At 34.8% G+C, this 21,942-nt stretch overlaps 3 protein-coding genes across 3 annotated transcripts; all 3 read left to right on the top strand.

The window, feature by feature from the left end:
- Positions 1-3,274: 3,274 nt before the first annotated feature.
- On the top strand, positions 3,275-12,325 carry LOC100789116 (ABC transporter B family member 20). The gene is made up of 11 exons (XM_003518611.5): positions 3,275-3,978; positions 6,451-6,505; positions 6,604-6,779; positions 6,899-7,099; positions 7,477-7,736; positions 7,817-8,127; positions 8,218-8,438; positions 8,520-8,860; positions 9,123-9,907; positions 9,994-10,235; positions 10,467-12,325. The coding sequence occupies exons 1-11, from the start codon at positions 3,592-3,594 to the stop codon at positions 11,694-11,696; spliced, it is 4,209 nt and encodes a 1,402-aa protein (XP_003518659.1). The 5' UTR covers positions 3,275-3,591; the 3' UTR covers positions 11,697-12,325.
- Positions 12,326-13,526: 1,201 nt separating this feature from the next.
- On the top strand, positions 13,527-15,280 carry LOC100788583 (aquaporin TIP1-1). The gene is made up of 3 exons (XM_003518610.5): positions 13,527-13,775; positions 14,370-14,620; positions 14,743-15,280. The coding sequence occupies exons 1-3, from the start codon at positions 13,643-13,645 to the stop codon at positions 15,115-15,117; spliced, it is 759 nt and encodes a 252-aa protein (XP_003518658.1). The 5' UTR covers positions 13,527-13,642; the 3' UTR covers positions 15,118-15,280.
- A 5,724-nt stretch (positions 15,281-21,004) lies between these two features.
- On the top strand, positions 21,005-21,883 carry LOC121174101 (secreted RxLR effector protein 161-like). Its single transcript, XM_041012497.1, has 2 exons — positions 21,005-21,139; positions 21,416-21,883. The coding sequence occupies exons 1-2, from the start codon at positions 21,005-21,007 to the stop codon at positions 21,881-21,883; spliced, it is 603 nt and encodes a 200-aa protein (XP_040868431.1).
- Positions 21,884-21,942: the final 59 nt, after the last annotated feature.

Here is a 21,942-nt window from a genome sequence, read left to right as displayed (position 1 = left end):
AACCCTCCCTGCGCCCTCTCTTGTTAGTCTAACATTTTTTTTAATTACTCATTTATTTACTTTTTTTAGAGAATTATTCATTTATTTATTATACACACATAATCTTTATATTTTAGTTCCTATACTTAATTTTTTTGTTTTAGTTTCTACATATATATATTTTTTAATTTGTTCTAATCTATGCCATTCAAAATTCTAAGAACTAAAACAGATTAAAAATATATATGTATATAGAGTCAAATGAGTTAAAATTGTGTGCGTAGAGAATAAAATATGTAACTTTAAAATGTAGAGATTAAAACGTTAGGATTGTATATGAACTAAACAAGTAATTAAACAATTTTTTTCCACTTGGTTAAGTTTAGTGATATGGTCCTATATGCATTTCCATAAACTGATAAAAGTGAGTGACAATGCACAAGAATCCTTTCCATGGTATCTAGCTTTTGCCAGATAACGAATGTGACTTGAAGCCACTAAAGATAAGTAAAAAAAGATGAGTGACAGCATAGAGTATAATTAATTAACTTTCTTGCACTACTTCTTCCATCATTCATGAGCCTAGTCTCCCAAATTACAGAAAACTCTAAGAAGAAAATGGGTGACATTTGAGAGTGCCTCATCTATCATCTATGAATTGGCCTAATAATTAGTTAGAAAAAGTCAAAGAGGGCCCTTGAATGCCATCAAGCATGAACTAGAAACACAATTGAGCACTCTAGCACTATGAACATTTGCACAAGTTCTCAATGTTTTTTTATTTATTTTTTCTTTCTCAATTTTATCCCTAGTGGTCCTTTGGTAACTCCCAATCCCAAAAAGGCAAGAACTTTAATGATTTCATCGGCAAATAAGAAACCTTTTAAAAACTTTCAGAAACACAAAGGAAACTTCAACAAACTACCTTTTCATTATTTTTATTATTAATAATGTTTTTTCTTTTTGACATTTTATCTGTTTTCTTTATTTTATAGATAACTATTATTTTCATATAATAATATTAAAAATGTTACCCATTTGTGCTAAAAAATATAATTTACCGGCCGTGAAACTGTTTTAAAATAAAATAAAAATCTTTTAACTGATTAAAACTAAATAAAAGTCGCAGTTAAACAATGGGTTTCTAAGATTATTCCTCGAATATTTTTTTTAAGTAAACCCACCCACGCATGAATGTGTTTATCAGCTAATTTTAAGTGAAAACAACAATTTAAGCAAGTTTATATACAATTAATTATTTGTATAAAATATATTAAAGAAAACATCATAATTACAATAGCTTGAATCTTTTAGTTATTACGTGTAACAATTAACATCACTATAAGTATTTTTCAAAACACAATATAAGGGATATCTTATTCAATATAAATATCAAACATTTTTTTTCTTCTCATTTGAGATCTTAAAAATGATCTGAGGTGGGTCAATATTTAGATGAGATAGTTGTTTAAATAAATTATTGGTGCTTTGGTAATATCAAAGTCAGAGTCAGGAGTTGCATGTTGAAGGGTGGTGAATACTATAAGGATTATGATTTTCCTCCCCCACCATTGCCGCACTCACTCTTCTCCCTCTGTCGCTGATGACAACGACGACAAGGCAATAAGATCGGACAACCTCTACATGTTTTTGATGACTCACCCAACTACCACTGACAACAACTTGTCCATGGTAGTCCAACACTTATCCCAAGAAAAACAAACTTTCTATGACTACAATTTCTTTTCCATCATGGGAGAATTAATTGACTTTCTCGCGATAAACTACTTCATCTGGTGTGTTGATAGTTACTTGCAACTACATGTCAATATAAAATGCATAGAAATGAAATGTAGAGTTTTAAGATGCTCATTTTTTCATTTAGAATCAATCAACTATGGATGTTTATTTTTTAGTCTTTTTAGAGTATTTAACATGACAAGACAATTGATACAATGGGTGGAGTGCATAAAGCATTATTTTTTTAGAGACATCATCAATGTAATGTTCATTTATATAAAGTTCAATACATGTTTGAGACTAAAATATAAGATATTGACTTTAGTTTGGATCAAGTTAAGTCCAAATGTCCTTCACAACCTAAGAAGTGTTTGGCTGGATGACACAATTACCAACTTACCATTTACCATGTTGACCTAGGTGAATGTCAAATTATAAACTTTATGACCTTTCCAGTTAAACATATCAAGTTCAAAGACCTAATTTGAAACAAAAATATTAATGCATGATTTGATTCATCTTGGATGATCCAAAATCACATTGAAATATCATCTAATGCAATCTTAGGTGTTTGGGTGAGTGCAATAAATTTGATTCTAAATGAAATTGGTTTTATAAATTAATTTTAATTAAAATCAATAATAATATAATTTGTGTTTGTATGTTTTATTATTTTTTTAAATAATTGAATGTTTTATTCTAAAACCAACTTAATAACAAAGCAATGCATGTTTTTATTTAATGTAAAATTTATCTGAACTTACTTCAATCAAATCAATTTTGAATCTAAAATACTAAATCAATAAATCATTAATTATTTTGGTAAAACAAAATGAATAAAAGTCATGCAAAATTTTTGTAAAAAGCTATTAATTTATAATAACTCATACATATTATTCAATCAAGTAAGTTAAAAAACTTTAAATATAATTATATAAAAAATTTATAACAACTCAACACAACATAAGTTATATTTATAAATAATTTAATGATTAATTAAATATTTGCAAAATAAATTTTTATTTTGATCCATGTAATACACAAATTAAGTTGATAAAACTAAATTATATATATAGTGTAGTTATGTATATAAAAACATTAAATCTAACCTTGAGAATAAAATTAAAAAAATGAAAATGTAAACACATTAATCGATCAATTCAAATTAAAACATCGAAATTATAATGCCCAAAAAAAAAACATATAAAAAAATTATCTCTGCGCTCCTTTACTTGGGCACCGGCACGTAACACGTGTCATCTCTAACGACTCTCACTCAAGGACCCTAACGTAATTTTGCACACACAAAACCATGATCGATCATCATTGAGCGTGACTTTACCAAAACACCCTTCTCCGTTGTTCCAGCTTTGCATGCATGCCTTTGTCGTCACAGCGCACACTCACTGTATCTGTGTCCCTAAAAAGCATAAACCCATAAACAAATCAATTAATATTTAACCAAATATTAATAAATACTCATAAATTAGGAAAATACCTTAAAGCACATCGACGCCGGCGTTTGACCGTTAAACCTATATATATATATATATAAAATAAATAGAAACAACTCTCCCAAACCCGAAGAAGGAGAAGTAGAAGAAGAAGAAAACGGGAGAGGGTTCACAATTTTCGCGTGCTGCCTCGGGTAACGATAGTTTCCTCTCTCCGTGCACCGTTTCCGACCTGAGAAGGTGTAAAAGGAGACGGCGACGGCGGTGCGGCCAAGGCCAGGACGACGTCGTTCGCCGGAAGAGGAAAACAAAGAGGCGCAGTTATAATCTGAGGATTTTAAGTTTTTGACTGGATCTGCTGAATTGAGAATTTTCGTTCGGAAAGAGTTTTCGTTTCCGTTTCGGCAAGAGAGAAGAGATGATGGTATCGAGAGGTTTGTTCGGGTGGTCCCCGCCGCACGTGCAACCGCTCACGCCGGTTTCGGAGGTGTCGGAGCCTCCGGAGTCGCCGTCGCCGTACCTGGACCCCAGCGCCGAGACGTCCGCGTCGCAGCAGTTGGAGGCGGAGGAGGAGATGGAGGAGCCGGAGGAGATCGAGCCGCCGCCCGCCGCGGTTCCGTTTTCGCAGCTCTTCGCATGCGCCGACCGCTTCGATTGGTTTCTCATGGCCGTCGGTTCCGTCGCTGCTGCGGCGCACGGCACCGCGCTCGTCCTTTACTTGCACTACTTCGCGAAGATCATCCACGTGCTGCGGTTGGATCCTCCGCACGGCACGTCGCAGGAGCAGTTTGACAGGTTCACCGAGGTTAGATTGTGGTTTTCATGCGCAAACCCTAGGTTTTTGCTTTAATTTGTTTTCCCCTTTGTTTAAGGCTCAGGTGATGTTTTACCGTTGAGATGTAATTGAAAGCTTTAATTGTTGAATTCATGGACAAGCTTTGTTGTTATTAGACTGGGTTGGGGGTAATGATGATGCGTATGTGCATATAGCTTGTACATGTAGGTTTTCGTTTCTGATAGTTTGATTTGGTTCACTTGGCTAGCTGGTGATTGTCGAAGGTATTGTTAGGGTTTAAGGCTTTAAGCTATGTATTTCAAAATGTGTCTTCTATTTTTGTTGTTCTTGTAGTCTTCTAGGCTGCATGTACTGTTCTATTAGTTTTTTGGTTTCCAGACAAAATTGGTCAATATGTGAGAACTTCCGTGCGGAGAAAATTAGAAAGTTTGTCGATTTACATTTTCTAAATCATTAACTCCTGCTGTTTCTGTAATTGATTGGACAATGAGGAGTTCAAGAAAATTGTTTAGTTCTGCTGATTTTGTCGTTGCCTTGTCTGCTTTTGAAAATTGATTATTTTCACTGGCTGCGGTGGTGCACTTTTTGTTTTCATAATTTCTCCTCTTGCATTGAATTGGTGCAATGTTGCTTTAGATATTTGATCAATTAAATTTTCATGGAATGTCTGAGCCTTGTCTAGTCTGTATGCAATTGTAAGGTTAGATTGTTTAGTACTTTTGAGATATTTGGTCGTATCATTTTGTAGTAATAAATGAAATCATCTTTGACTATCTGCCCTGTCCATAACAGTTTGTCAGTTGTCATAAATAATTTCATTACTTTAGCAATCTGTAGTTTATTTCAACTCAATGAGTTGATTCATACAAGAGTGAGTCTCCCATGGTTAGTTGAGTCATGGAGCTATTATTTAAACCTATTTTTCAACCTTGAGCTTTTGGAAGTGAACTCTCTTCTTAAACTAATTGCCTGAAGTGCATTGCTAGCTTACAATTTTTCTTATCTCATAAACATACAAGGATGAAAGTGGGTTAGGATTTAATTGGTTATCTTTTTCTAGGGTGAATTTAAGTTTAGAAACATATTGAAGTTTCATTGAGGTTAAATGACTTACAATTTTCTGAAAATAGGAAGGGATTTTAAAGAAACTTTCTTTTGTATTTGATTGCTGTAGAAAGTACCCGTGGAAAGATGACTTTCTATTTGATATCTTTAGGGTTTTGATGGGATTGCTTTGTGTTGCTGTCTGCCAAGGAAAATGAATCTGGAAACAATACAAAATTAAAGAAAGCAGGATCATGTATTGGAGAAACCTAAGCACTGCATTTCACATCTAGGGTTTGATTGCATTACGAGAGTACACTTGGTCGCAATTTGCTGCCATAATTCATGAAACTGATAATTTTATTAAGAAAGCAAAGATGTTACAACTTTTTAAATAGGACTCTTATACTATAACTTATCCTCCAATGGTATGGAATAAAGTATTCTGTAAGGATTTGGGCCTCCAGCTATTATGTAGTCAAAAATATCTTAACAAGATCGGATTCAGCTAAATAACATAAGCCCAATCGCAAATTCAACCCAAGACGATGAAACGAAAATTATGATATCCCGTTGGGTTGAAAATTCTTGAAGTTTTATTCCCAGATAGGGTGGTTAGAATCTTCTACAGTTCTACTTGTATTTGTCTTGTGAGTTGTGAGTGTTGGCCTGATTCTTTCTTTTTGATTTTTGCAAAGGATGGTAATAATTATGGTGGTTACAATTTTGTTTCTCCTTGTCAAGAATATATAGAGTCAAAAACAGGAAGGAAAGGTAAGGAAGTGGTTAATATATTGAATAAAAGGCGTTGATTGTACTGATCCTACTCCTGTATTTGTATTGAGGATATTGTTATTAGTTTCACAATGGCACATATCCTTTCAGTTAGAGTGCAGTACAAGCAGCAACTTCCTTAAATCCATAACACTTCCCTAAATTACCGAACCGTATGAAAACTTCAGACAATAATACATATTTGTGACTTGTGTTAATTGTTATCTGGTATTCTTGCGTTGTAAGTATAGCTTCAAAATACATTCTGTTTGTGTTTGGCCTTTTCAGCTCTTGGAGGAGAGAGAGTAGAAGGATTAGAAGGCTTTTTTTTTTTCCATGCAATTGATTTGGTTTTTCTATTATTTGGGGGACCTTTGAGATAGAAAGCATGAAATGCTTAAAGTCAGGGGAACATACTTTTCCTCTCCATTAATGAGCATGCTGAAGTTTTACTCCATTTTCTACTGTTGTCATGGTTTCTCTTAACTTTTTCGTAGTTGTGTCTCTCTTATTCTTTGTTGGTTTGCTTTTGGTATACCTTTTGTTATTTGAAATTTTGAAAAGGGGAAACTTCAGGGGTGAAATTATCTTCAGTTTTCTGCAAGGCATTGTTGTTTGTGAATCAGTGGACTTTGGCTAACTTACTTTTTTTCTCTTCTGCAGCTTGCTTTAACTATTGTTTATATTGCTGCGGGAGTTTTTGTTGCTGGTTGGATTGGTAAGTTAAATGTTTATTTAATAATGATAAGTGTGCTTTATGAGATGTTGCATTTAAGTCTTGTGCAATTCTAATGCTTTTACCCTCCTGTTAAATAGAGGTTTCATGTTGGATTTTGACGGGAGAACGGCAGACTGCTGTCATCAGGTCAAAATATGTTCAAGTACTACTTAATCAAGACATGAGTTTTTTTGATACTTATGGGAATAATGGAGACATAGTGAGTCAAGTATTAAGTGATGTGTTGCTTATCCAGTCCGCCCTCAGTGAAAAAGTATGTCTTATTTTAACCATGTGTATAAATTACTTCCTTTGAAAATGTTAATTTCTCTGCAGTTAATATCTTTGGACATATGTCTTGTATAATATATTTATATGTTTTTGATGATACAGGTTGGAAATTATATTCATAATATGGCTACATTCTTCAGTGGTCTTGTCATTGGCCTTGTCAATTGTTGGCAGATTGCTTTGATAACGTTAGCCACGGGTCCATTTATTGTTGCTGCTGGAGGAATATCAAACATATTCCTTCATAGGCTTGCAGAGAATATCCAAGATGCATATGCTGAAGCAGCTAGCATTGCTGAACAGGTTGTTTATTGTTTGATTTTAATTGTTACAATGAAACAAGTACTTTCCTCTTTTCTTGTGTTTATGCATGAGATAGTCATATAGATGAATGCTTCAAGATTTTTGCTAGTTATTTTCTCTATAGCATGATGGAGTCAGAGTCTCAGATTATACATAGAGCTATTTGTATTTTACATCTCAGATTATTGTATATGAAACAGTTTTGAAGTAGGAAATGCTCTGATTGCCCTGATTGCTGTTTTGTTAATAAGATCAGAAATGCTTCAATTTTATCTTTATTTTTTCTTTAATATTTTGAATTTGAAGTGGTGCTCGTAAGAATGGTGAAGTGTTTTAGTGCTACTGATTCTCAATATAGATAATTTCTTGTGTTGCAGGCAGTTTCCTATATAAGGACATTGTATGCATTTTCAAATGAAACTTTGGCCAAGTATTCATATGCAACATCACTGCAAGCTACTCTTAGATATGGTATATTAATCAGTCTTGTTCAAGGGCTTGGTCTTGGATTTACGTATGGACTAGCAATATGTTCTTGTGCATTACAACTCTGGGTTGGAAGATTCTTGGTTATTCACGGAAAAGCGCATGGTGGTGAAATTATAACAGCTCTTTTTGCTGTAATTCTAAGTGGCCTGTGAGCATTTTTCCCACCCAACTCACATATTTTAATATATGCTAATTATTTCACCTAAATTTTTTGTTACTTTTATTCAGGGGATTGAATCAAGCAGCGACAAATTTCTACTCATTTGATCAGGGACGAATAGCTGCTTATAGACTATTTGAGATGATAAGTCGGTCATCCTCATCTGTTAATCATGATGGCACTTCCCCTGATTCTGTGCAAGGAAATATAGAGTTCCGGAATGTTTATTTCAGCTATCTGTCTCGTCCTGAAATCCCTATCTTGAGTGGATTTTATCTCACTGTACCTGCTAAGAAAGCTGTAGCACTTGTTGGCAGAAATGGCTCTGGAAAAAGTAGTATTATTCCACTCATGGAGCGTTTTTATGATCCTACATTAGGTCATTATTTTCCCCTTGATGCAGTATGATTTTACTATTGCATTCAAAGTGATTTGCATATTTAAATTGATTTGCCAATCTGTGATTCAGGAGAAGTTCTTTTAGATGGTGAAAATATAAAAAATTTGAAACTGGAATGGCTGAGGAGCCAAATAGGACTAGTCACCCAGGAGCCTGCTTTGCTCAGTTTGAGTATAAGAGACAACATTGCTTATGGGAGGGATGCCACCATGGATCAAATTGAAGAGGCTGCTAAAATAGCTCATGCACATACATTTATCAGCTCATTAGAGAAGGGTTATGACACACAGGTAAAACTTGGTTGCATTATAATGTTTCCTTTAAGTGGCAGTGAGGTTTTAATTTCCAAAACTGGTGCTCCTGGCTTTCAGGTTGGCAGGGCTGGTCTATCTTTGACCGAAGAGCAGAAAATAAAACTTTCTATTGCTAGAGCTGTGCTTCTAAATCCATCAATTCTTCTTCTTGATGAGGTTACTGGTGGACTTGATTTTGAGGCTGAGAGGGCTGTTCAGGGGGCTCTGGATTTGCTTATGTTGGGACGCTCAACAATAATAATTGCTCGAAGGCTTAGTCTCATAAAGAATGCTGACTATATAGCCGTTATGGAGGAAGGCCAGCTTGTTGAAATGGGTACTCATGACGAATTATTGGCACTGGATGGCTTATATGCAGAGCTTCTTCGATGTGAAGAGGCAGCAAAACTTCCCAAGAGGTCACACTTCTTCCTTTCCCATGCATTATTCTTAGTCTACCATGATATAACATGGATCTCTTAAAATATTGGGATGTTGAAAGAGGCAAAAGTTTGTTTAGAAAAATATTTCTTAGAATAATAAACTAATAATGTTTACACTTTAGTGCATCTGAACGACCACTGAACTACAGCATTTAACATTTTCTGTTTGAATAATGTTTAAGATATTCCCACTGGCATTTTGATGGCTTACTTTTTTTTCTTTTTTAATGATCACCAGGATGCCTGTTCGAAACTACAAGGAAACTTCAGCCTTCCAAATTGAGAAGGATTCTTCGAGTCATAGCTTCAAAGAACCATCATCCCCTAAAATGATTAAGTCGCCCTCTCTTCAAAGAGTTTCTAATGCATCCCGACCTCCAGATGGCGCCTTTAACTTGCTAGAATCACCAAAAGTCCAGAGCCCACCGTCTGAGAAAATGCTTGAAAATGGTCTGGCATTGGATGCAGCAGATAAGGAGCCATCAATAAGAAGGCAGGATAGTTTTGAAATGAGACTGCCAGAGTTACCCAAGATTGATGTTCATTCTGTGCATCGACATATGTCAAATGAGTCTGACCCAGAATCTCCCATTTCACCTCTTTTAACATCTGATCCTAAAAGTGAACGCTCCCATTCACAGACTTTTAGTAGACCACTTAGTCATTCTGATGATGTTTCAGTTAAAATGAGAGAAACAAAGGGTGCACGGCATCGAAAACCACCATCACTGCAGAAGCTGGCTGAGCTTAGTTTTACTGAGTGGCTTTATGCTGTGTTAGGAAGCATAGGTGCTGCTATCTTTGGGTCTTTCAATCCCCTTCTTGCTTATGTTATTGGTCTTGTGGTGACAGCTTACTATAGAATTGATGACCCTCATCACCTTGAACGGGAGGTAGACAGGTGGTGCTTGATCATTGGCTGCATGGGTATTGTGACTGTAGTTGCCAACTTTTTACAGCATTTCTACTTTGGTATTATGGGAGAGAAAATGACAGAAAGAGTTAGGAGAATGATGTTCTCAGGTTCATAACTCCTCTTTAGCAGTGTTTTTCTTTCAAAAAATTTATAATTTTGAACATTACTTAACCTGCTTCTATAATAATGGCAGCCATGCTACGCAATGAAGTGGGATGGTTTGATGATGAGGAAAACAGTGCTGACAATTTGTCCATGCGATTGGCCAATGATGCTACTTTTGTGCGAGCTGCTTTTAGCAACAGGCTTTCCATATTTATACAGGACAGTGCTGCAGTTATTGTTGGTCTTCTCATTGGTGCTTTGCTGCACTGGCGGTTAGCACTTGTGGCTTTTGCAACCTTTCCAATTCTCTGTGTTTCTGCCATTGCCCAGGTTTGCACCTGCTGAAATATAACTATTTTGAAATGAATGTTATTAAATTATTGTACCTGTTCTAGATAAGTGAGATCTGTGAAATACATGGCTTTTATTTTCTGGATCTTTAAATTATATGAATTAATGAATGGCTTGCCAAAGCTTGCTAAGAATAATAGGAGTCTGGTTTATTTACTTTAATTTTCTGCATGAAAACCATATTAAATGCAGTCTGCTTGAATATTGCAGAAATTTTGGCTTGCTGGATTTTCGAGGGGCATCCAGGAAATGCACCGAAAGGCATCTTTGGTTCTTGAAGATGCAGTTAGGAACATTTACACTGTTGTTGCCTTTTGTGCTGGTAACAAGGTAATGGAGCTCTACAGGCTGCAATTAAAGAAAATATTTAAGCAGAGCTTTCTTCATGGGATGGCAATTGGTTTTGCATTTGGCTTTTCACAGTTTCTACTTTTTGCTTGTAATGCCCTGCTACTTTGGTACACTGCAATATGTATAAAACGTGGTTACATGGATCCACCTACTGCACTCAAGGAGTACATGGTTTTCTCATTTGCAACATTTGCACTTGTGGAGCCTTTTGGATTGGCTCCTTACATACTTAAACGACGAAAATCTCTCATATCCGTGTTTGACATTATAGATCGTGTGCCTATAATTGATCCTGATGATAGCTCAGCATTGAAGCCACCCAATGTATATGGAAGCCTCGAGTTAAAAAATGTTGATTTTTGTTACCCATCTCGTCCTGAAGTGTTGGTATTGAGCAATTTTAGCCTCAAAGTCACTGGGGGCCAAACAGTTGCTATTGTGGGAGTTTCTGGGTCAGGAAAGAGCACTATAATATCTTTGATTGAGAGGTTTTATGACCCAGTTGCAGGCCAAGTTTTCCTGGATGGTAGGGACTTAAAGCAATATAACTTGAGATGGTTGAGGAGCCACCTTGGTCTGGTTCAGCAGGAACCTATTATCTTCTCAACAACCATAAGGGAAAACATCATATATGCAAGGCATAATGCAACTGAAGCTGAGATGAAAGAGGCTGCAAGAATAGCGAATGCTCATCATTTCATTAGCAGCTTGCCTCATGGTTATGACACTCATGTTGGGATGAGAGGTGTTGACTTAACCCCAGGGCAGAAACAGAGAATTGCAATTGCTAGGGTAGTGCTGAAAAATGCCCCTATCTTGTTGTTGGATGAAGCTAGTTCAGCAATTGAATCTGAGTCAAGCCGAGTAGTGCAAGAGGCAATAGACACACTAATAATGGGAAACAAGACAACTATTCTAATAGCGCATAGGGCTGCAATGATGAGGCATGTGGACAATATTGTAGTGCTTAATGGAGGACGGATAGTGGAGGAGGGCAGTCATGATACATTGGTAGCAAAGAATGGTTTGTATGTCCGACTGATGCAACCTCATTTTGGTAAGGCTTTGCGTCAGCATAGGCTTGTTTAGGATGGGGAGTATGTGATGTTGTGACTTGTGAGTAATTGCTACTAATTGTTGGCTCATTTTCTGCTTGAGTTGAATCACTGGTGACTTCTGCACCTGAAGGGTTTTTCCTGGAATGTGGGGTGGAAACTGGAAATTGGCAATGAGAATGATGGGGCTTGGATCAGCACCTGGCATTTGTAGGCATAGGAAGAGAATACTGTAGGACAAATAGATGTGTAGGAATTTAAATATAGGATTTTGGAGTTTGGTTGGTTTTGCGGACTTGGGTTGAATTCTTTTGGAGTCAAGCAGCGTAGACTGAGGGTGTTTTCTATCCATGGCATTAATTTGTTTCTCAAGAGATAGTGAAATCAACACTAATTCTGCTGAGGTGAGGTGACACTCTTTTACTGGACTTCCTTTTCACTCTCCCTAACTACGCGTGGATGATGAACTTATTCATAACTGTAATTTTGTTCTTTTTTCTTTTCCAATTTGTCATAATTGTAGAAAGTTCAGATCGAAGAGTTGTAACCTCTGTATATATATAGCAATAGTTTGGAAGGCATTCCTTTTGCTGCTGGAATCCTGAGTATTTTTCCCTACATATTGAATGCATATTTTCAAGTGTATTTGGCCAAGAATCTTAACTATTCTTAGTCTTTTATAACATTCATTTTTTCAATCCTTTTTACATTAATAAAGATTCAAAGTTCAGTGCTAAACATTTACCATACCTAGGCTTAGGAGTTTCAGAGCATTTCATCTCCTGCTTCACGTCCAATCACCTGCTTCACGTTTGCTCTTCGAGCGTGACAGAAGAAGAGGCCAGTGTTCTGGATTTTTTATTTCCCCCTTTTTCAGTCTACCTTTTTTCCCCCTCTCTAGATTCTGTATTTTAAGTAGAAATCTACACAACCCCACCAGTAAGTGTAGATGGATAATGCCGGTTTATGCTAAGATGTTTTTCATCCCTTCTCTCTCTTGTATATCTAAGAATGGTACTTTGGTTCAAAAGTCTAATCTTCCTCGCTCCCCCCATTTTTTACATGAAATAAAAGTCTTTGGATTTTGGTGTGCCCGTGTGTAAATTATTTAGAATATGTTTGAATAAACGTTTCAAAGAGTACTTTTAAAAGAAGGGAAAATAAATCAGTTATTAAAATTAATTTATATATTTCACTTTTATAGAAGTTTTTTATTTAACTTTTATATAAGTTGATTTTAATTTATGGAAGAGGTTTGACATCATAAGTATTTATTGACAAGTTCATTCAAACAAAATATTATACTTCAACTTTTGAAAGAAAAAGTAAAAAATAAATTCCAAAGTAATTTGTTAAACAATGATATCCTTATTTGATTTGAAAATTATAAATAATTTAGAATTACTTTTGATCTTTATAATTTTATATTTAAAATTTTGATCTCTTAAACCTTTTTATTCCACATTTGATTTTTATGTTTTTAGTGATAATGTGATATTGAGATGTTAATGTGATAGATGATGTGATAATTTTATTATTTTTATAAATATGATTACTATATTAGACACCCAACTTACAACCTATCAGTCATTAAAAAAAATCAAACATAGTCTATTCTTAATTATGGTCGTCAAATATTAGGCTAGCCGGCACTTTCGCTAATGCTGAAAATATTATTTAGCAAAACCTTTTGTAAGAATCCTTGGATCTCCCACTTCAGCTACATCACATCACAGCCACACACGTGCCAAGACTATGACCAAGTTTCCTAATGAAGACTCCACTCCTTAGTCCTACGTTGCATGCTTACAATATTATGGTACACAGTCTTACTGACCGTTTCCTTGGCCGTTAATTTTGGTTTTTAAAGTGCAAACAAAGCTCTCACACTTTGTCCTCACTTTTTTAACCAAATTATATAGAAAAGAAAATCAGGAAACACATAAGTTTCTCTTCTGTTTCTTGAGCTAGCTAATAATAATGGCAATATATAGAATTGCAATTGGGACCCCTGGAGAGGCTGGCCAACCTGATGCAATCAGAGCAGCATTTGCAGAATTCTTCTCCATGATCATTTTTGTTTTTGCTGGGGAAGGATCTGGCATGGCTTACAGTGAGCACTCAACATAGTATTCTTTTCATTCCAAAATGAGTTTTACAAGTTTATATATCTTAGTCCCATTTAAAGTTACATTGCAGTTTAGAATAATTTAAATTACAAGTAGTGTTGCAGAGTATTTTTAAGACTTTAGTGTAAAGTTAATGCCAGACATTCGATATTCCTCTGCTCTCTCTTTGCCTCCCTTGATTAGGAGAAATTATTATATAGTCCAAGACCATCACATGTTTATATTGTCTTGACCAATCTCTAAGTGGCGCATAGTCTAATTTTTCAATTTACAAGAAAAAAAACAATAAAACTTTGATTACTTGTTATATAAATATTGATGGAATCTATGATGGTCCCGAACCATACATAGTTGCTTACATTTCTAAGTAAAAACTAAGAGAGTATTATAAAACAAAGTGGTAGGAATCAGAATCACTCATACTTGAAATAGTTACATACTTCCATTCTAAATAATTCTAGCTACATAATATTTGTATACTTTTAATCAAGAGTTGAAAATTTCAACACGACGTTCAATAGTTGTATCCTCGATTTTGATTGCTAGTGAAATGACTAATCATTGGTTATTTTTCGCAGGCAAACTTACCAACAATGGACCTGCAACACCAGCTGGTCTCATTGCTGCATCACTATCTCATGCATTTGGGCTTTTTGTGGCTGTCTCTGTTGGGGCAAACATTTCTGGTGGTCATGTAAACCCTGCAGTCACATTTGGTGCCTTCATAGGAGGAAACATAACCCTGTTGAGAAGTATTTTGTATTGGATTGCACAGTTGCTTGGTTCAGTTGTTGCATGCATTCTTCTCAAGTCTGCAACCGGTGGAATGGTAACCATATTTCACCTTCTGCTTAAGCCTTAATTTACCGCTGCTATTCATAATTTATAGTAACCTTTTGCACTCAATTCATGATTGAAACTCTAATTCATTTTGCAATTTCTACATTGCAGGAAACAACAGGCTTTTCCCTATCACCTGGTGTGTCTGTCTGGAATGCATTAGTTTTTGAAATTGTGATGACTTTTGGGTTGGTATATACAGTTTATGCCACAGCAGTGGACCCAAAGAAAGGGAATGTGGGAGTTGTTGCACCAATTGCAATTGGCTTTATTGTGGGTGCCAACATCTTAGTTGGTGGTGCATTTGATGGTGCATCCATGAACCCAGCTGTGTCCTTTGGCCCTGCTGTGGTTACATGGTCATGGACCCATCACTGGGTCTATTGGGTTGGTCCATTCATTGGTGCAGCAATTGCTGCAGTAATCTATGATAATATCTTCATTGGAGATGATGGTCATGAACCTCTTTCAAGCAGTGATTTCTAGATTAATGTGTGCTTATTGTCCTCTCCACATCGAGGAGTGAATAAATTATTAGAGATGGTTAAGAATTAAAAGGATTCTGAGTAATCTATGTTCTTGTTGTAGGAATTAAGATTTCTTTTTTCTTTCATGTAATAGAGATGAAGAATGAATTTTCTGGATGTAATCTTTAAATGTTAGACCAATGAATTTGTCCTTTACATTAACTTTAACAATGTATTATTTTATTGCGCTCGCAGTTATAAAATTATGTTTGAGACAAAAGTAATTTTGTCAATGAATTATAATCTTTATTTTTGTGTTTAGTTTATTTTTATGTATTGAATTTGTATTAGAAGGTGTTCTACAAGATTGTCAACTGCAAATCAAACATGCATCAGGGATTTTGGACAAAAAGTATTTCATAAATAAACTTTTTTTTTGTTTAAAATTAGTTTTAGTATTAAATAATGAATTATTATAATTACATTAATTTTAATTATTTTAAATATTAAATAAAAATATTCAATTCAAATAATTGACTTAATAGTGTAAGGTTTTGTTCCGTGGATGAAAAAATGATCTATTTAACTTTCATAGTGTGAATAATTTTCTTGGTACAAGGACAACCACACACACCACATGTTGAACTAGTCTTTGATCCAATAAATTAAAAAAATATTCCTAATTTTTTGAACTAAGAAAAAAAAATCAAAAATGATTTTACGCTTTAATTAACAGCCCGGACTTACGTGCATATGGGTCGATACAATTTGACTTAAGAATGAATCTATAAATTTAGTTACACGTCGCTTTTAATTTGGAAAGAGGAAGAAGCTATGTTTTAATTGCATGAACCATCAGGTGTCATTGAAGGGGATGCATCCAATCACATTAATATGTTTTTTCTTTTCTTTCTTTCTTACAACATGTACATTTTATTTTATCCTTATCTTATAAATTTTAAAAATGTTGATAAAGTTTCATTCATTTATTTGTTTACATATACAACAATGTAAAGGTCTTTTATTTGAACTAAATACATTATATATTTTTTAAATTAATTGAAATAACTTTTCTTATAAAATCTTGGAGGTTTTGATCATTAGGAGATAATTTTTCTGACAAATTTTTCTATTTTTTTTTCTTGGGTCTTGAAATTTTAAAAATTTTATATGAAATTTATGGTCTCCATTCAATATATGATGATGTATTCCTTAGTTGACCACACAATATACATATGAAGTTACGTTAAAGATATCAATAACATAACATATCACTTGATTTTTTTTATATTATTTTAATTTAATAAACTATTTTATTAAAAAAATAATAAAGTTAAAGTGACTTGCAACTACATGAACACCCTTCACATTAGATTTTTTTTTTCCTTCTCTCTCCCTCTACCTCTTTTCTTCAACCAATGACCACCCTCCTTCGTGTGACCTGCAACTAGAAAATGACTCGCTGTCGTTCACAACCACCGGAGGTGACTAGCGACGATGGAGGCCCCTTCCCTTTTTCTTTTCCCCTTTTTCCTCTCTCCTTCTCAAATGACAGCACAATCGCAAGATTTTGATCTCTAGCGAACCCAAGTCCAACTACATCTCTACACCAATGGTAAATCGATCGTCATCATGAGTCTCTAGAACCCCTCCATGTATCCTTCTATTGGGATCATGCATACTTTGCCATGGTGGTGCGATTTCCCCCCAACGGCGAGTGGCTCGCCTCCGCCAACGCGTCGAGCACTATTAGGGTAAAGGGCACCACGAGATCTGTATTCTCAACGATTGTCTGTTAGCAATTTTGGGTCATACATACATACATACATATATATATATATATATATATATATATATATATATATATATATATATATATATATATATATATATATCACATGAATGAGTTATGGCCATTATTTTATTAGCCAAAATATTAAAGTGGTCTAATCAATATAAAATTATGAATAAGGGCATATATGTCATGAAAGACTAATTGTGTAGATACCATTAGTGATATTATAATTTGATGAAGGGCCAAATTATAATTAGCAAATTTGGGGTAACTGATGGAAGTTAGCAATACAAGAGGTTATGGTCCCATTTGTAGAGAGAAGCGACAAAACATATAGTTTTGCTTTCTTTTTCTCTTTATCCCCATCAGAAGAGAAAATTCAGAGAAGAAAATAAAACTCTACATCTAGAAGATCATAAAACCAATCTTGATCCTTATCAACCTTTCATCATTCTATTATGATTAATCCAGATACGCTTCTGTATTTAGTTTTCGTCATGATTTTGAGTGTGGGAACACAATGGAGTTTTATTCATCTTTATGCTGTAATTTCTCTCTACATGGATAGTAAGCATGTGGTTAGAATTGATAATTGTCTATTAGAATCAAATTAGGTTGATTGATTGAATCCCAACAATTCGGCATCAGAGCCACCCATACTTTTGATTCATGTATGATTTTGGAAATTTTTTTTATTCAAGCTGCTGGCATATTCTAAATTTTAAATGAATTTAGATATTTTACATATTTTTGCTTGATCTTACCAACAATATGTAAATGCACCGCTCATTTAAAGGTTACAGTGCATCATTAATATATATACATACATGTAACTTTGTGCTCGTTCTTACCATTAGAGGTCATTACAATAAATTAAAATAACAACAATGGGCTTCTAAAATTTGAAATAAATAAATAAAGTTAAAATAATTTACTCTATAAATGTTTTATTATCGGATCTGGTGCATCAATGTTCAAAATTTAGCTACAATATATAATTTTAATTGTTTAGCATTTAAATGAGCTAATTGAATAAGATATCACCAAAGTGACCTCTCTTGTGTAGATTGTTCATGAGAAATGTTATCGTGTGTGATTATTTATATGAGTGATGATTGACCCAAAGGAAAGTTACCATTTAACTAATTTTCATACACACTTATAAACGTATGATAATTATGAGGTTTTGCATATGAATGATAAATCACATCAAAAGATAGGTTTGTTATTTGATATGCTTTTATTATCAACGTTTGAACATTACAACAAGAATATCACTAGCAATTAATACCGCGCTGTCCAAAGACTTCATATTAATGGTGCACTAGATATCTTGAGATGGGATATACCATTATTTAAATGCATTGATGATTGTTATGTGAGCTTATTGCATTATTTGTTTTGATCTTTTTAGTTGTTGCTTCTATATCGGCTAATCTAAATTCGGTTCCGGTTCTTAACGGTACAAATTTCAAGGACTAGAAAGAGAACATGCAAAATGTTCTTGGCTGAATGGATCTAGACCTTGCATTAAGGATTGAGAAACTCCTTTTTCCTATAGATTCCAGTACCTCTAAACAGAGGAAACTTCATGAGAAGTGGGATCACGCATGAATTGTATGATCATTAAGCGTGACATTCCTGGGTCTTTAGGGGTACTGTTTCAAATGATGTAACTAGTGTCAAAGAATCCCTTGCTGAAATTGAAAAGTGCTTTGCAAAAAGCGATAAGGCGGAAACAAGTACTCTTCTTTAGAACTTAATCTCCATGAAGTATCAAGGAAACGGAAATGCCAGGGAATAAATTATGGGAATGTCAAATATTGCTTCAAAATCAAGGGCATTAAAGCTTGAGCTATCAGAAGATTTGCTTATTCATTTAGTGTTAATTTCTCTACCTTCACAGTTTAGTTAGTTTAAGATATCTTATAACTGTTAGAAGGAAAAATGGTCTCTTAATGAGCTCATTTCATACTGTGTGTAAGACGAGGAAAGGCTGAAGCAAGAAAGGATTGAAAGTGCTCATGCTGTAAGTACCTCTAAAGACAAGGGCAAAAGAAAAAGAACTGAGCAGCCCAAGAATGAAGTTGCTAAGGGTCCAACAGAAAAGAAACAAATTCAAGGTGACAATTGTTTCTTTTGCAATAAGCCTGGACATGTAAAGAAGAAATGTACCAAATATCATGTTTGGCGTGCAAAGAAAGGTATGTTTCTTACTTTGTTCTGTTATGAGGTCAATTTAGCTTTAGTACCTAGAAACACTTCGGTGGCTAGATTCTGGTGCCACTACTAACATCACTGTTTCAATGTAGGATTGCCTAAGCTACCGGAAGCCAATTGATTTTGAAAGATAGATATATGTTGGAGATGGTAAATCGGTGGAGGTGGAAGCTATAGGGCATTTTAGACTATTATTATGTATTGTTTTTTATTTGGATTTGAAGGACATTTTTGTTGTACCGTTATTTAGATGGAATTTGGTTTCAGTTTCTTATTTGGACAAATTGGGTTATTTGTGTTCATTTGGAAATAATGTATTTAGGTTGTCTTTTAATTTAGATATTGTTAGAACTGGTTCACTCTTGGCTTATGATAATCTATATTTACTTGATACTGTAGCTTCCTATGGTGAATCCTTTAATGCGGAATTGCGTGGTACTAAGTGTAGAATTGATAATACAGACTCAGGAACATTATGGCATAAGTGCTTAGGTCACATTTCTAAGAACATAATTGAACGACTTATGTCAAACGAAATCTTGGATTCCATTGATTTCACAAGCTTTGATGTTTGTGTTAGATGCATTAAAGGTAAACAGACAAAAAGCAAGAAATTAGGTGCATATAAAGCTACAGACATCTTGGAATTGATACATACAGACATTTGTGGGCCATTTCATACACCTTCATGTAATGATCAATAATATTTTATATCATTTATAGACGATTACTCCAGATATGCATACCTGTTTCTTATATATGAAAAGTCACAATCTCTGAATGTGTTCAAAACATTTAAAGTTGAAGTTGAAAATAAACTCAACAAAAGAATCAAGAGTGTCAGATCTGACTGTGGTGGTGAATACTATGACAGATATGACAGTTCAGGTGAACAACGTCTGAGGCCTTTTGCTAGGTACCTAGAGGAATGTGGAATCGTCCCACAGTACACCATGTCGGGGTCACCTAGCATGAATGGTGTAGCTGAAAGACGAAATATAACTCTTAAGGATATGGTAAGAAGCATGATTTGTCATTCTAACTTACCAGAGTCACTCTAGGGAGAGACATTAAAGACTGTAGCTTATATTCAAATAGAGTGCCAACCAAGGCAGCTGCCAAAACACCTTATGAGCTTTAGGTTGGGCGAAAGCCTAGTCTGAAACATTTTCATGTATGGGGATGTCCAGCTGAGGTAAGACTTTATAAGCCAAATGAAAGGAAATTGGACTCCTGAACAATAAGCAACTATTTTATTGGTTATTCTGAAAGATCTAGGGGCTATAAATTTTATGATCCCAAATTAAAGACAATTTTTGAGATGAGAACTGCCACATTCTTTGAGGATATTGAGTTTAGGAGGAAGAATAAGGTTAGAGACTTTGTCTTAGAGGAAGAATCAGTAACAATTCCAGAACCAATTCGTACAGTTGCTTTTGATAAAGCAAATTTGAAACCTCTATAAGATATTGTTATTGAATCTCCCACTCAAGATAATTTGGTCGTTCATGAAGAACAAACTCAAGATCCTCAAGAACCTATGCTTCATGAGCTAGTACCTTTGCGGAGATCTATAAGAGAAAGGAGAAATGCTATTCCAGATGATTATGTGGTATTTTGCCAGGAACGTGAGGAAAATAATGGTATGATTAAAGCAATGAATGAAAAGCATAAGTCCATGCAAGACAACAAGGTTTAGGAACTTGTCCCATTACTAGAAGGTGTGAAACTCATTGGTTGCAAATGGATATTTAAGACCAAGCGGGATTCCAATGGTAATGTGGAGAGGTATAAAGCTCGTCTTGTGGCAAATGGCTATACCTAAAAGGAAAGGATTGACTTTAAAAAGATTTTCTCTCCAGTTTCATCGAAAGACTCTTTTAGGACAATCATGGCTCTTGTTGCACATTATGATTTAGAGTTTCATCAAATGGATGTTAAGACGACATTTCTCAAGGGCAACATTGATGAGACAATTTATATGGTGCAACCAGAAAACTTTGTGTTGGGAGACCCAAAGAATATGGTTTGCAAATTGACAAAATCCATTTACGGGCTAAAACATGCATCTCGTCAATGTTATCACAAATTTCATCAAGTAATTCTCTTATTTGGTTTCGAGATGAATCTTGTTGATGATTGTGTGTATCACAAATTCAGTGGGAGCAAGTACGTTTTCTGGTCTTATATGTTGATGACATAATGCTTGCCACTAATGATATAGGCATGTTGCACGAAACCAAGAGATTTCTATCAAGAAACTTCGAAATGAAAGATCTTGGTGACGCCTCCTTTGTATTAGGTACTTAAAAGGTTTGGCACGCAGGAATGTAAATTCGGGGATACTCTAGTTGCTAAGGGAGACAAGTTCAGTCTCAAACAGTGCCCAAAAAGAAATTTGGGAATTCTAGAAATGCAGAAGATTCCCTATGCATCAGCTGTAGGGAGTTTGATGTATGCCCAAGTATGTACAAGTTCGGATATAGTATACATAGTTGGGGTATTAGACAAAAATTTAAGCAATCCAGGAATGGATCATTGGAAAACAGCCAAAAGAGTTATGAGGTATTTAAAGAGAACAAAGTATTGTATGCTCACATACAAGAGGTCAGATCAGTTGGAGATTACTGGGTATTCTGACTCGAATTTTGCAGGATGCCTAGATAGTTTGAGATGCACTTCAGGTTACATTTTCATGTTAGCTGGTGGTGCGGTTTCTTGGCGCAGTGCCAAGAAAACCCTTACTACTTCATCCACTATGGCAACATAATTTGTGGCATGCTATGAGACATCAAATCATGGAATATAGCTGAGAAATTTTATCACAGG

Source organism: Glycine max, chromosome 2, assembly GCF_000004515.6.
Source record: "Glycine max cultivar Williams 82 chromosome 2, Glycine_max_v4.0, whole genome shotgun sequence".
NCBI lineage: Eukaryota > Viridiplantae > Streptophyta > Magnoliopsida > Fabales > Fabaceae > Glycine > Glycine max.
The sequence above is the reverse complement of the archived record's forward strand: the minus strand, read 5'-3'. Positions and strand labels throughout refer to the sequence as shown.